The 15,052-nt window shown below is 39.2% G+C and overlaps 1 protein-coding gene across 3 annotated transcripts in view; it reads left to right on the forward strand.

Moving 5' to 3' along the window:
- LOC102223098 (inactive phospholipase D5-like) overlaps nucleotides 1–15,052 on the forward strand; it is a 57,419-nt gene that overhangs the window by 39,114 nt on the left and 3,253 nt on the right. For 2 of the 3 annotated variants that reach the window (XM_023326926.1, XM_023326927.1), the window contains exons 2-9: nucleotides 663–793; nucleotides 9,230–9,416; nucleotides 10,086–10,197; nucleotides 10,405–10,532; nucleotides 11,931–12,128; nucleotides 13,822–13,952; nucleotides 14,079–14,274; nucleotides 14,366–14,450. In XM_023326926.1, coding sequence (XP_023182694.1) covers nucleotides 663–793; nucleotides 9,230–9,416; nucleotides 10,086–10,197; nucleotides 10,405–10,532; nucleotides 11,931–12,128; nucleotides 13,822–13,952; nucleotides 14,079–14,274; nucleotides 14,366–14,450 — 1,168 coding nt within the window. The remainder of the gene's footprint in view (nucleotides 1–662; nucleotides 794–9,229; nucleotides 9,417–10,085; nucleotides 10,198–10,404; nucleotides 10,533–11,930; nucleotides 12,129–13,821; nucleotides 13,953–14,078; nucleotides 14,275–14,365; nucleotides 14,451–15,052) is intronic. The other variant, XM_023326928.1, reaches the window with a different exon arrangement.

Below are 15,052 nucleotides of genomic sequence, written 5' to 3' on the forward strand. Positions count from 1 at the left end.
TTAAAAATGCCGCACCTTCTTTTTTCTTCAAGTGTCTTTAAAATGTTCAACCCTGGTATGTAGTACTTTAAATGTGTTACTTATAAAGATGAGAAACTATGTATAAAGCAGAGATGACAATGAGCAGCTACATCAGCTGGATAGAAGCAAGTGAAAGCAGCTGGTATTTCAGGTCTCTTCCATTTTTCACCATCACTACAGAACATAATGAAGCCCACTTTCTTCTCGGCCATATTGGAATGAGTCCAAACATGTTACATTCTTGACTAAAACAGCTTAAAATCTACAGCTGATTTATTTTGTTTTGCTTTCACCTTTTTCTGTTAAAAGTGTTTTTTGTTTTATTTTTTACTGACTGCTCTTTTAGAACCCTTATCCATCTCTATTCATGCACCGTGTTTAAATTTAGATCTGATGTTCTGAGGTCACATATGACACCACAGGCTTGTGTTGAACTCTCCTCCATCATGCTATGACCTGCAGAGCTGCGCAGTAAATCAGTTCTGTCAGCCAGCCAGCTAAGGTTGGGGAACTTTGGTCTTGCTTTTTTTTGTTTACAGTAGTGTTCATGAGCAGAAAATAAACCTCAGTAATCAATCTGGTGTTTTTTTTTTTTGTTTGGTTTTTTTTTTTGTTGTTGTTTTTTTCCATCTTTCTTGCAGTCTCAGCAGAAGTGCATTGTGATATTTGCCTTGGTGTGCTGCTTCGCTGTGCTTATGGCGTTGATTTTCTCGGCAGTGGATATCTGGGGAGAAGATGAAGAAACGGAGGAAGAGTGTTCCAGTAACTGCAGGTGAGATCTGCTGAAGCAGAGGTTTCTTATGACGCTTCCGTTCTGATACCTGAAGCCAGTGATCAGTTGGTAGAGTTGTCAAAAAGGGGTATATAAATATAAATACATAAGTATTGATTTCTAACAATTTTTGGTTCAAATCCCGGCACCAGGTCTTTGCATGTTCTCATGTCTGCTAGGTTAGTTGGTCTTTCTAAATTGTCCTTAGCAGTGAGTGTATGTGTATCATTGTAGTGAACCCATATGTTGCTAGCCACCATTTTCAAATGAGTAAAAATTAACAACATCTTTGCAAAATGACCAATTTATCGTTCAAATAAACTGTATCATAGAGCATTTTTCCACAGAATCAAACTTAACACAAAGTGCCTTACGGAGGTTAAAAGCGCAAATACAGACATTAATTTTGCTAATTTACAGATGGTCAGTTTATACATAAATAAAAAATACTTGGTGATATCACAGACCAATAGCATCACAGTCCTGATGAAGCTGATCACTGTGAATTTCACACCCTTCATCCCAATACACATGTGGTATTCAAAGTGGGAGCACATCAATATTGACGCAGCTTCACTTCACAAAACAAGAGCAAGAATCTGCTTCACTTCCTCAGTTTTAGACCTGCTTAATAACATGCGTTTTTTGTAGATCAACATAAATGGCAAGATAACAAACACGGCGGCCATGGTTGTAGTTTGAAATGTTTTTGTTGCTATTTTCCTCTAAAACAACAAAAACATATACTAAAACCTAGAAGGTTGCATAAAAACTATCACGATGGTGTATGACACAAACATTTTTCACATTAAAGTCTGACAATCACTGTTGTATAAATGATAAATATCATCTACTAACCACAAAACTCTTCTCTCTCTCTCTCTGTCTCTCTCTCTGATGAAACCTTGAGGAACACTAAGCTAAGAGCAATCAATAATGACTGACAAAATGCTGGGGCTTTGGAAGACGGATGAAGCAATTCTTGTTTCTGCTCTGAAACAAATTGTTTATTCAAACTCCATTATCTTGCTTAGGCTTAACTCTAGACTGAAAGGCCAAATTAAATTTCCCTCCTAAGTGGGTGATTATTGGTCATTGACTAAATCTTTTGCTGTGAAATAATCTAAGAAAGTGTCTTGTGCTGAGCTTGAGTCTATTGTTTATGTAAGAATAATAAAACAGAAGAAATCTGTAAGGCGGTGAATATTTTTTCACAGCACTGCAAGCACCCCATACCATGCTGAACTATGTTTTGGTTTACAGGCACGACTACCGCAGTGATGACATGACATTTTAGCAAGTGCAGTTTATTTTGTAGTTGGTGAAAAAGTGTTACAGCAGGGAGCTCTCCAGTGTAGCACAACACTAAAATGTGTCAAAAGCACTTAATTGTTCAGAAATAGAGTCCCTGAAAAATGTCAACGTTCAATCAGATGTCTGTCATCTCTACCTGAATGCCAACTGCACAGTAATGAAGATTGTACTGTGTCTGTGTATAAGACAATGAGTGTCAACTGCATTCAGTGACGTTCACAGATTCCAATGAGTTAGTGGCTGAATCAGATCAGGAGGAAATTCAGAATGCTTTTCTTCAGACCTGTTTGATGTCACACTGGAAGTTCTTCCGTCGTTTCTTTGTTAAACAATTTCTTTAGTCATTTGTGTACAACTGTTTCTTGGATTGAAAACACAAAATTCTGTCTAACTAATTGGCCATGCGGTAGATACTTCAGCCTTGCTCTAAGCTGCTCTAAAAGTTGGAAAAAGCTTTTTCAAAATTATACAGTCGATGCAAAATGTAGGAATATGAATCCCGGGACGGGAAGTCTAAAAACTACCGCAGTACGTCCTGGTGGTCCCGAGTGAAAGCGGCTAATCAGCAGGTGTTGAGCTGAAACAGCAGTTTTTATTTTCTCCTCCTACACTTCCTGCTGGTTCTCCACCATTAGACCCTCAGCGTTCAATTTAGCATCCCGCCTCAGATTGCTTCTCCCTCTCTCTCTCTCTCTCTCTCTCTCCTTCAACCCTCATCTCTGTGGCCATCGATTCTCTCCTTCTTCTGCTCTTCCTCAAATCAACCATTAACATCCTTTCAGGGAACTCAACCGGGCATCCTTCTCCCCCCACTTGAGGCTGAAAGCAAAATCCCAACTTGTGAAGCTGAATGAATTTTTCTTGTCCACTGAAGCATCCCCTTGGGTCACGCTGAGAGATACGGGTGAGGTTGAAGACGGGTGAACCAGATGGAGGGAGACGAGGCTGCTGAATAGATTCATCAGCTTTTATTGGCTCGCTGTCAGGGATGACGGGGCTCTCGTTCGTCCAAGAACACTCAAAGGAAGTTCCAGAAATCTGTGCTGTAATACTTCCACGCGTGCCCTGCTGCTCATATGGTTAATGATAATGTTTGCAGTGTAACTGAAACAAATAAGTAAAAGGCATTGAATGAATAATTACAAAAAGCTTTTTGCTCAAGGGACACAGGCTAGCTGTAAAGCACTTCATTAAAGCAAATGTGTAGCTCAACTAAATGATTAACTTAATTTCCTCTGAATAATCTAAAAACGGCAGACCTTCGACTCTTGCTTTGTTCCTGCTAATGTGCTTTCGCCATCGAAAAAGCTTTCTGAAGCCTCACAACCAATGACTCAGGAGTTACTGTGATGTTATAATTGTGTTTCTTCTGCAGATTTTCTTTGTGTTCTGTTGTGTTTGCGTGGTGAGATGAGTTACCAGTTGTGTACCAAGAGAAAAAGAACCCAAGAGCTTCATTGCGCCCCATTCTGCTTCCGTAGGCCTTCATGGAATAAAATTACACAATTTAATCAGAATAAATTCAGTTTTATTTATACGGCGCCAATTTAGAACAAATGTCGTCCTGATGCTCTTTAGGGGGAAAAAAAAAAACCTTTTCAATTGAATCATACATGCATTCCAATTAATCCTACTTATCAAACAGTACAGTAAAGACAATCAATTACTCAAAGTAGTTTAAAAAGTGAAGAATAATAAACCTAATTCATTTCTTAAAGGGACAGTATTATGTAAAATTTAATTTATCTAACTTTATATCATGTTATAGCGTTATTCCCTCATTAAAACCATACCTTTCATCCATCCATCCATTTTCTAACACCCTTGTCCCAAGTGAGGTCAGGAGGTGCTGGTGCCTATCTCCAGCTAACGTTCTGGGCGAGAGGCGGGGTCACCCTGGACAGGTCGCCAGTCTGTCGCATACCTTTCATCCATGATTGAGAAATCCTTTAATCTCCATGGCAGCCATTCAGCTGAGCAAAATGCCTGGGTGGACCTAGCCCCGCCTTTGAGACACAGCTCCTCCTCAGACTCCTCACAGAGCAGCCCTCCCCTGCAGCTCCCCCACTCAATTTCTTCAGACTAGCCAGCAGAAATAATTAGAGAACACCTGGTGGAACTGCGCATGAGCTGAGATCATTATACAAGCTCCTTCTCAATGCAACTCTGGTAAAAACATTGTTGAAGAGTTAGCAAAGAAGACATGTTATAATGACTTATTTAAGGCCGAGATTGAAAAGGAGCAGTTTTTAAAGAGACAGGGTCCCCATTTCAAGGTGTTATAAACAGTATTTTCATAACAACTGAAAGTAACGTTGTTTCTTGATTGTGCTATAAACTGGCAGAGTGCGACTGGAAGACACATAATACTGCCCATTAAAGCATTTAAGTTGATGAAAATAAAGTGAAAGTAACTGATTTTATATTTATATTTATATTTATATACCCCTTTTCTTGACCCAAAGTTTGCCTAACGTCTGTTCTAATAGCACAAACCCAACTTTAGGTAACAAAACCCAGGTGAACAGGCTTGCCCTGCATCCATAACTCCAATTAACTTTGATATAAATGCCATGAATTACTTACACTCCACATTTTTGTTTTCTGCAAAACAGATGTAGCGTTGGTTATTTCTATTAACTTGTTCAAAATGTGTAAAATATTTGACCATCAGCAAAAATGTAAAAGAAAAAATAGTCCAACACACACACACACACACACAAAAAAACTTCTTGCAAGCTTGTCTAGGCTTTTAGCAACAAATAAAGAACACCCGTTGAATGGAAATAGTTTGTTTTTCCCCTGTGGTATTTTCCTCCCTGGTAAAACCAAATTGAACGCCTTGTGTGAGCAGGATGGAGGCAGCCGTGAAGCCTGTGTATTAACGTTCTCGCTGCTGCACACGGCGAGCTCAGGGCGGCTCGTGAGAGGGCAGATAATTTACATCCGTTGTCAAGAGCCAACTCAGCCACATTGTGATTTCCAGCATGATCACAGGTTGTTAGTGTGAGAGTGCTCCAGTAGGCACAAGGAGTCGAAAGCAAGCACATTGCACTGTTATGTACCGCATGTTTACACTCACTAGTGATTTTTATATTGAGTGCTACGTCTTCGATATGGAAACATATTTGCTCCGACAGCTGTGTGATATTGTGAAACGGTATCCCGGTTGTATCACTTAAAGAAAAAGTTGTTGGGTTTTTTTTCATTCAGTCACATTGTTGTTCTCTTCCTGTTTGACTGTTTCTGCACACAAATGCAGCATGAAGTTTACCCAACTGCTTTGTTTGCTGCTGGGGCTGAATGGCACCCATGACTGCACAGATGGGTTACAGAGGAGGGAACCAGCCACAGACAGCGCGGACTGCGTAAATCAATGAATCTTCTGCAGGGATAAACAACTGCTGCCTCCCTGCTTTGTCTGATTTTTATACAGAGCCCTGTCTGGGTGCTTGAGCCAGTCACAATCACTATTCATCATACCTCTAAGCCATTAGAGAAGACTCAGTGCATTTGTTTCTCAATAGGATTACGCCTTCCTCCTCTTGCTTTTCATCCATCCTGGTTTTCAATCATTGCGGAGCGTGCATTGTAGCTGCCCAAGCTTGTTTGTACAGTCACAATTTGAGGTACGGTTGCTAGAAAACCCTTTTCGCTTCATGGACTTTGGAGTTAAAGAAATCAAACCTTATAGGATCTATTGGCCAGTTTTACATTGAAGCCATTTCTTCACTGAACTTATTGACCGCCATTTCCATAAGGACATATTAGGGGTGTTATTATTAGACAGTGTGTGAGTCAAACAGTTTGACCCTTGGCCAGCTTCCACAGACTGACTCGGCTCTACTTTAGCCAGGAATACATTTGGGAGCAGAGATCTGGCAACTGGCCTCTCAGTTTGATTCCACTACATTATCACCTAAAACACATTTTCTGACCATTATGCCCTTGAGTCATGTTCTGGTTATGTAAAAGCAGAGATGCCAATTCTTGTGTGGTACAGTTACTGGTTCTGGCAGGTTCATCCCCAAAATAATGTCAGGGCTCAAAAAAAGGGGATTAAAATGTCACAGGAACAGGAGCGCAATTAATCTAAATAAAGAGAAACCCATGGAACAAGTAAACCCACTGCACCAAGTTTGACCACTTACAAACTAACCCAACCAAACCCCAGCAACAAATGAACAACGCCAGCTGAATCGACTGAATCAACACAATGCATGTGAAGTCTTCGGTCTTTAATTGCAGCTTGAGAAAATGTCACAGTTTCAGCAGGAGTGACTGTAGTTTCATAGATGAAGACATAAAAGGGATAGCAAAAGAAAACAGAATCAAAGAATAGTCTCAAAATTTGAAAGCGCGGACCTACAGTATCTGAAAACACGTCCAGACTTTTATTCGCTTCTATCCATAAAGAGCCTACTGACTAAGAGAAATGCATCTTGAACATTTGTCTATCTAATCCAAATATTCATGATAGAATACATTTACTGTAGCCAAACAAACAAGCAAGCAAAACCTACATGGCTAAAGTGTGCTCTCCTTCACTAACTGCTGGATATGTTCAAATCTAATCAATACAAATGGATCAAGAGATCATCCAACAATATGTAAAGAAAAATAACAAAATAAAACTCAATAGCATAAAAATCATACAAATAGCAAGCGAGCATACTAAAAGGAAAGGGTGAAGGTGAGAATAACATAGATAGCAAAAAAACAAATTAACTAAATGACTATAAATATCCCATGTGTGCACGGTGGGCTACAGAATTTCACCAAATATTGATGCTGTTTGTGTGAGTTTGGAATGAAACCAGTTCTAAAATCTAATTTGGCTGCATGCAATAAATGTGTGACAGCAGCCTAGCTCAATAGTGAGCCCTCTGCTGATTTAGGCTGTAATATTGTGACACATTGTCTGGATATTAGCAGCATCATTTTGTAGTTAACCAAATTAACCTTTGAGTCACACTGACAGCCAAACCATCCATGCCCCGATTATTTATTTGATTAGATTTTAAAAACTGTAATGAGAGGCAACTGCCAACCAATCTCCATTAAATTACACTTTTTAGTTCTGAACTCGTTTCCTTGTCAGGAGTGGTCATGAAAGAGTCTTGTAAAACATTTTATCCGGTTGCTCCGGTTGCTTGATCAACCAAGAAGCAACAAAGATTGCAGTAAAGCTGTTCACCAACACAAAACAGCTGCTTGCTTGTCTATTTTTTTTTCTCTCTAAAGATTTGGCTGACCAGAATTGTTGTTTAATCCCGTTGTTAATTCACCATCTGTTTCTGAATAGTGCTGAGCTTGAAAATGGCAACAGAAATAGGTTTCGCATTCTTATCCTCGTTTGTTGATTTAATTTCATAGAACTTTGTGAAATATAGGGAAAATTCTTGATTTTTCTAAATGACGCCTTAATGAAACATTAAGGCTTAAACTGCAACCATGGAGGCCATTTTCCCCATCATTTAACATCTATATTTAGGCTAGTTCTTATCATAAAGTCCACTACATTTGTGCAGAGAATGTAAGAGAGCATGTCGGCCTGTGATCTATTTCACACAATCTACTGAATCAAACATGCAGGTGATACATGGAAAATTTTAATGCATCTGTGTATATTTCCTCAACACGCACATAGATGCTGTTCTTCGCCAAACCTCTGATGATTACTCTGAAATAGATGTTCTGCAGATCGATCCAAAATATTGATAAAATTCATGCTAAGACTACAGTATATGAGTATTGTATCAAAACTAGCATGGTTAGACCGATACTAAACTACTAATAGTTTCAGATTTTCTCGTGATATTTTATTTCAATTTTCTATTGTAGTTACTCAAATCTACCTCAAAAAAGATTTTGTTTTGATTTGCTCTCAGATCATTTTTCCTGCGCTTTATCTAGGGAAAATGAACAAAAAAAATTGTTCTTTTTCTATTGCTTCTGTTAACTATGCTGACATTTTCGGCGTGCCGTGGTGGCGTAGCGGTTAGCGCGACCCGTATTTGGAGGCCTTGAGTCCTCGACGCGGCTGTCGCGGGTTCGACTCCCGGACCCGACGACATTTGCCGCATGTCTTCCCCCCTCTCCTTCCCCGTTTCCTGTCAGCCCACTGTCATATAAGGCACACTAGAGCCCACAAAAGACCCCCTGGAGGGGTAAAAAAAAACTATGCTGACATTTAGAAATTTTGTCTGAATTCTGCCCTAAGGTTATGGAAAACCCCCCACAAAAACAACTAACGGTAACGATATATGAAATTTAAATAAAAAGTATCAGTATCAGTATTAGTATCGTATTGGTATTGGCAATACTCTGCTCACATCTGCTTTAAAATATTTCATGTGGTAGAAAACTCACAGACAGACAGACAGACAGACAGACCTAAATAAAATCCCTAATGTTAATATGAAGTTAGCAGCAGAAATGCAGCAAGAATATTACACCACAAATGAATCCATTTCCCTGAGAAAGTAGTAATGAAGCTGGCATTGCTCTCCTCTCATCAGTCCAATGCTCTTTCCAGTATTTGCTAGAGGCAATCTTGTGCAAAATTGAATAATGTTTAACAGAATCTGGGGGCATGTTTGTGTGCGTGTATGGAAAAATTAGATTTCACTCATTAAGCAAATGACCCAGAGACGAAGGAAGAAGAACGCTGTTAACTCATTTGCCTTGTGGTTGAAGGTAAAAAAAAAAAAAATCTTACTTCATTAGCAGTGTGCATAATTCTGCCACGAAGGTAAACGGGTAATTACATTTTGAAAGACTGTGGACCTCATTAATTCTGGCTGAAATTGACACACTGTAATAAACACCCGAACTCGGTCAGTCGAGCTGGGAGATGAGGAGAAATGTAACCGTCGCTTCAGCTCACATCAGGGAAACCGAAGGGACAACTGTCAGCCTTGAATCAGAGCCGATGACTAAAGACAAATTAAGGAGACAAAGATCCACAGAGGCAACACCTATTACACATGAAAATGAACTAATAAACCACACTTGCAGTGGAACTAAGCGAAAAAAGACATTTATGAAGCAAATCTGAGGCTCTGAGCCTGATATTGTTCATACTTAAGGCAGTTTTGCTTTTACTATTTTTCTCCACAGCATTGTGCTTGTGGAGAACATCCCCGCGGACATGTTGTTCTCAGACGACAGCGCCTTCCACCTACCTCTCTCCACAGGGCTCAACAGCTTACTGGACAAAGCTCGAGTTGCTGTAGAGATCGTTTCCCCCGTGTGGTTCCTCAGTCCCTCTGATTATGTGTCCAGCTTCTACCCTGCTGCCGGCCAGGTAAAACAAGACAAGTTCTCAGACACTTTACACCGCACAGGTTGTGATGTTCATTGATACATATATTGTCTGTTTTATATTTTCCCGCTCGTGTTTCAGTTTTTGGTTTCAGTGCAACAGCAAAGGCCTCAAAAAGTAAAAGAAAAAACAAAACAAAACAATATTTTCTGACAACTTTTTTCACATTAACTTTGTGTATCCTTACAATTATATTCTTGCCAGACATAACTGAAATGTAGCCAACAAAAGATGATGAAATTTTTACGGATTTGGAATGTACCTAATGACCAAAACAGCAAGATGATAGATTTGTGTTTTGACAGCGTCTTAGTGAGTGTTATCTTTGAGTACAAAATAAAGCTTTGCCAATAGAGAGATATTGTTTCACCGCTGTTCTCAAAATGATAAGTCGTCTTATTAGATAAATGTGATCCATCACATCGTTCTTCGTGTGCTGTCAGTACACTCTTTGTAGTTTTAAAATAGACTTTTTGCTTTGCAAGTGCACCTATAAGACTTATAACCATGACTATCACTGGGACCAGAAATTAAAAACAACATCACAGATACTGTAGCTCCCTACATGGAAAAACAGCATTAATAACATAAGTTTAGGAAGTGAACTGTCTTATTAGAATACTAAGCTCTGGGTCTGTCGGGTTGTTTCAGGGCAGGGCTCTGCTATCCAGGCTGCAGGGACTGAAAGACAAAGGAATCCAGCTGAAGATCTCCACAGGAGACTTCGACACAGCAGAGCTAAAGACGCTCGCAGACAATCATGGTCAGCTCTCCCCTTCTGCTCTCTACGTTTCACCTGCTTTTAGCTGAACACAAGACATGTTGCTTCTACATCTTTAATCTGTCAGTAATTAAATCTCCTGGACATGTTTCTACTTTGTTGTCCATGTCATAAATAACCACTTCTGTCTTTTATTGGCTTAAGCGTGTACTTTTATTTCTATTTTTTTTTTCCCTCCCAATTTTGCAGGCGCTGAGGTTCACGAGGTGAACATGACAGCCCTCACCGGAGGCTTCCTCGAGTCGTCTTTCTGGGTTGTCGACCGGAAGCATTTCTACATCGGCAGCGCCAGCATGGACTGGAGATCTCTGACCACCGTAATGTAGACCTACCTCAAAGTACATCATGAGCAAAAGCTGAAATGTTACAGTGGAAAGTGTGGAGGGAAATAATCATAATATTGCAGAAAAGGAGGCAAAGCAAGTGTGTGTTAAGCATCATTTATTCACGAGGTGATTCAACGTGCTTTAATAAAACAAAGAAAAGAAAAAAATGAGAAAAGAAGTTCTAGAATAACTAGTAGAAATAAACACAATAAACTAGAATCACTTAGAAGGATTGAAGTAAAGTAAAACAGAAACAAGGCTGATGTAATCAAATAAAGAGACTAAGGAACAAAGAATAACAATGAAATTTGAATCAATGAATCAAACCCCCAAACAACCCAAGATGCTAACACCTAAGGCACAATAATAATGAGAGCTGCCTGTATTCTTCCTACTTTCAGTTGTTTTGTTTTGGTTTTTTTAGCTGAACCATAATTTACACAAGAAATACAACAATAATGTCTTCCAAATAAATAGCTACAGATATTTTCAAGAAGTTAGAATATCATTGAAAACTCCACGCATTTCTGGAACTTTATTCACAAAGTGAAATGCATTATATAGATTAACTATTTAAAGGAGAGAGTCCTTTAAATCTCAATTCATACCAGTTGAGGACTGGACTGGAGAGTCCGACCCAACTCTCCAGTCGATGCAGGTGCCATGACTTTGTGTTTTTGTGTTTGTTATGATGTAAAGCACTTTGAAATGCCTTGCTGCTGAAATGTGCTATACAAATAAAATGCGACTGATATAGATTAACTACACACCGGTTATGTCATGATTTGCGGTTGTTTGAGGTTCGGGCCCAAAAGGCAGAGAGGTGAGGCAGCAACTTAGTTTGATGATTTAATGACTATAAACAGCAAGTACACAGTCCAGGCAGCACAGGTGAGAAAAGTAACAAGAACTCTAACACTGGTAGTGAAACAACAAAACGTAAGACAGCAAAGACAAGAATCCGACAGGGAAACACAGACACAGGTGGGATTAAATACACAAAAGGGAATCAGGGAACACGCAATCAAGGGCAGACTGGATGCCACAGAAACTAAATTGACACACAGAAAAACCAAATCCTCACAGCTCAGTATTTCCCAGCCTTTTTTCCTGTTAATTATGATGATTTTCTGCTTATAGTACTGAAAATATTACATTTTTGTATTAGAATATCACATCATTCCAATAAAAGAAAACGTTTATAATATGGGTATACATAAAATATGAGTATACTGAAAAGTATGTTTAATACCAGCTGAAAGGTAGTTTTTTTTTTAAGGTACTTTTAATCTGACAATTGAGCCTCATCAGAAAGCATATTCTAATTATTTTAATATGACTGTAGTTGATGTTGTTTGTGTGTCTAATTGTGTTCTACTTGTTCCGCAGAGAAAGGAGCTTGGTGTGGTGGTGTACGACTGCAAACCTCTGGCCTTGGACCTGCACAAGGTGTTTAGCCTCTATTGGGGGCTTCAGCATAAAACCTTCATCCCCACCTTTTGGTCCAAGCGTCTGTTTCCCTTCTTTAGCAAAGGCAAACCTGGAAGTCTCTTGGTTAACCAAACAAAAGTTGAAACCTACATCTCGGTAAGTTACAGAGTATCAGTTTTTTTTTCTTATTAGCTTCACTGAGTCGACAATTTTGATACCGATAAAGGGCACGAAAAGAACTGACTCCAGTTTATTTTAGCAAGCAGAGATGCACAACAGAGTCACGAGAATTTAACTTGAGTCACAAACTTTCTGACGATAAAAAGACTCGGAGCTTAACTGGAATTTTAAAGCCAGTGACTTGTGAAGTCTCTTAGGCTTGAGGCTTTTCACTTGAAAATACTTAACATCTTATGTCAGAGTTAAACCAAAAGTGTCCCTTTTGTCGAATGACATGAATGTAACATTTAATTTATGTTTTAGCTAATTTAATTACCCAGAATCCTCAAGTCATAACATAATGGGAATTTTGCCAAAGAGGAGCAAATGTGGGATTTAAGTTGATGTAAAGAGACACCTGTTGGTTTGTTTATGCTCATACTGTTTTAGTGCTTGTAAGGATTTGGGTTTTTCCTCTGTGTGTTTATTTTTTGAGTTCCTGTGTCCTCTGAGTCTCCGTGTTGTCCTGTCTCCCCTTGATTATTCCCAGGTGTGTCTTGTTTCCATGATTACCCTCAGTGTATTTAACCCCACCTGTGTTTGTTGTTTCTTGTCGGGTCCTTGTCTGAGTTGGCGTCTAGTCTCAGCGTCATTCCTGTCTAGCGTGTCGTTCTGTCCACCCGTTTTACCAGTTGCTGTCGGCGTTGAGCCTTGGCCTCTGCTCAGCCGTGCTGCCTGGGTTTATTTGGACTGTCTTGGACTATTTTCACCATTAAACATCATCTTTTCATTTTCAACCTGGGCTTGCTGCGTTTCCCTCACCGCTACCACACCACTTCATGACAGTGTTCCTACAAAGCATGGCAGCACAACATATTATTATGTTTTCATATTAACAAATATGCAAATAAACAAATGTTTTTGTACATGTAACTAAAATAGTTACATGGCTCTTCACACATGACCTGGGCCTAGCACATTTCATTTTTTTTCACGATTTACAGTGTATGTAAGAGATGACAGATTTTACAAAATAGTTTTAGATGTGGGATTAAGGATGTATTTATGAAAAACATATTTGTTCAAGATATGAAGTCATTGTATTGTTTATTGATGTGTTTTTGTTGCTGAGAAAAAACCTGGTGGGATAACAACTTTAATAAATTCTCTTCTACTGGCAGTATTTTTAGCTGGAGCTGTTAAAAATGGTAACCAGGAAAAAATGTTCTTTTCATTTCACAATAATTCATTAATTTGTGATAGTCTATTACATAAAATCTCAATTAAATACCTTGGCTTTTGTGGTTGTAATCTGAGTATACGTTCAATATATACAACAAAAGTATAACTTTACAACAGAATCTAATTTTGAAGGATTGTTATTTAAGGCTACAGCCACACATATGATTCAGTATTTTCTTTCCCCCACGTTATAAATAGGCTGACACTGATGTAAATTTCAAACTAAAATGGCCTTTGTTCATTAGCATTATATTAGAAGCATTACCCTTCAAAGGATTTCTGCTCATCATCAAGATCCTTGTTCTAGTCTCTCCGGTAATAAACTGTTTACACAACGCTCTGATGTCATCTTCAGAGTACAGCACACAGTCAGCAGTTGTGTATTCCCAGTCCAGCAGTCGTAACGCATCCTAACTGTATTTGCACTCTGCTTCTTCCCCGTTGACAGAGCTCACCAGATGTTTTCACCACCAAGGATCGCAGCAGCGATCTGGAAGCAATCTCCGCAGTCATCCAACAGGCCCGCCATTTCATTTACATCTCCATTATTGATTATCTGCCCCTCCTCAACATGCAACGGTTAGAGCCTGTCTGCCACTCTATGCTGTTTTTTGCAAGGATTGACCATTAATAACTTGAATGTATTGCTTTGACCTAAGTGATTAATCATTCTCTGCGCTTCTCTGTGTGTCTGTCTGGCTCCAGGCCTGTGGATTCCTTTGCATCGGTGCCAAGATACTGGTCTCGTATCGACGGCCTTTTAAGAGAGGCGCTGATCTTGAGGAAGGTTCACGTCCGTCTGCTGATAAGTTGCTGGGAAGAAACTCATCCTCTTACTTTTAACTTCATCTGGTCCCTGAAGAGCCTTTGCATGGAGCAGGCCAACTGTTCCCTGGAAGCTGTGAGTGCAACACCACTCTGCACTGTTTTCAGCTCCTGTATATGCGCTGTACTCACTGTATAATTGTGTGCCTCTGTTTGTGTGTGTGTAGAAGTTCTTCAACGCGCAGAGGGACAGCAGTCTCAGTGGAATGAATCACAATAGATTTATGGTTACAGACAAAGCCGTTTATATAGGTGAGCTCATCTGCAGAGTTGTTACTGTTTCAACTCTTCACTTACTGCACGCGACAACAGAGTCTATAAGCATTTTTATCTAAAGCACTTTATGATTCATTTTTATCAAGATCTATAGTTTTGTTATAAACTTTTGTAAATCCACAAACTCCAAAGCGCCAAAGGTCCTCTCCCAATCATCTGGGAGAATGTCTTTTTCTTCTGGAAGCATATCTATTGTTATCATCCCATTTGGACCCTTGTAGAGGATTGAAATTTCATTCCCATTTGGTCAGCTGAAACTGATATCACTGAAAGGTAACATACCTCGTCTTGATACAGTCGAACACTGTGAATTTTACACCACTGCACCCAAAGCATGGGTTTGTTTGGGGTTTTGTTTTTTAAACACAAGCATACACAACATGAAATGAAGTTTTACATATAATCTTTCTTAGTACCTTTGTGAATACTTACAGCTGTCTTCCAAAATTGGATATGTTTTTTAGAGGACAACAAGTAACCATTTATTGAAATTATGAAATTATGAAAGATCTAAAGTGACTAATGTAAATGCAGTGGACATCACAACCACAATATTGTTTATTATCTGATTCGATTGT

The sequence above is a fragment of the Xiphophorus maculatus genome, chromosome 22 (assembly GCF_002775205.1).
Source record: "Xiphophorus maculatus strain JP 163 A chromosome 22, X_maculatus-5.0-male, whole genome shotgun sequence".
NCBI classification, from domain to species: Eukaryota; Metazoa; Chordata; class Actinopteri; order Cyprinodontiformes; family Poeciliidae; genus Xiphophorus; species Xiphophorus maculatus.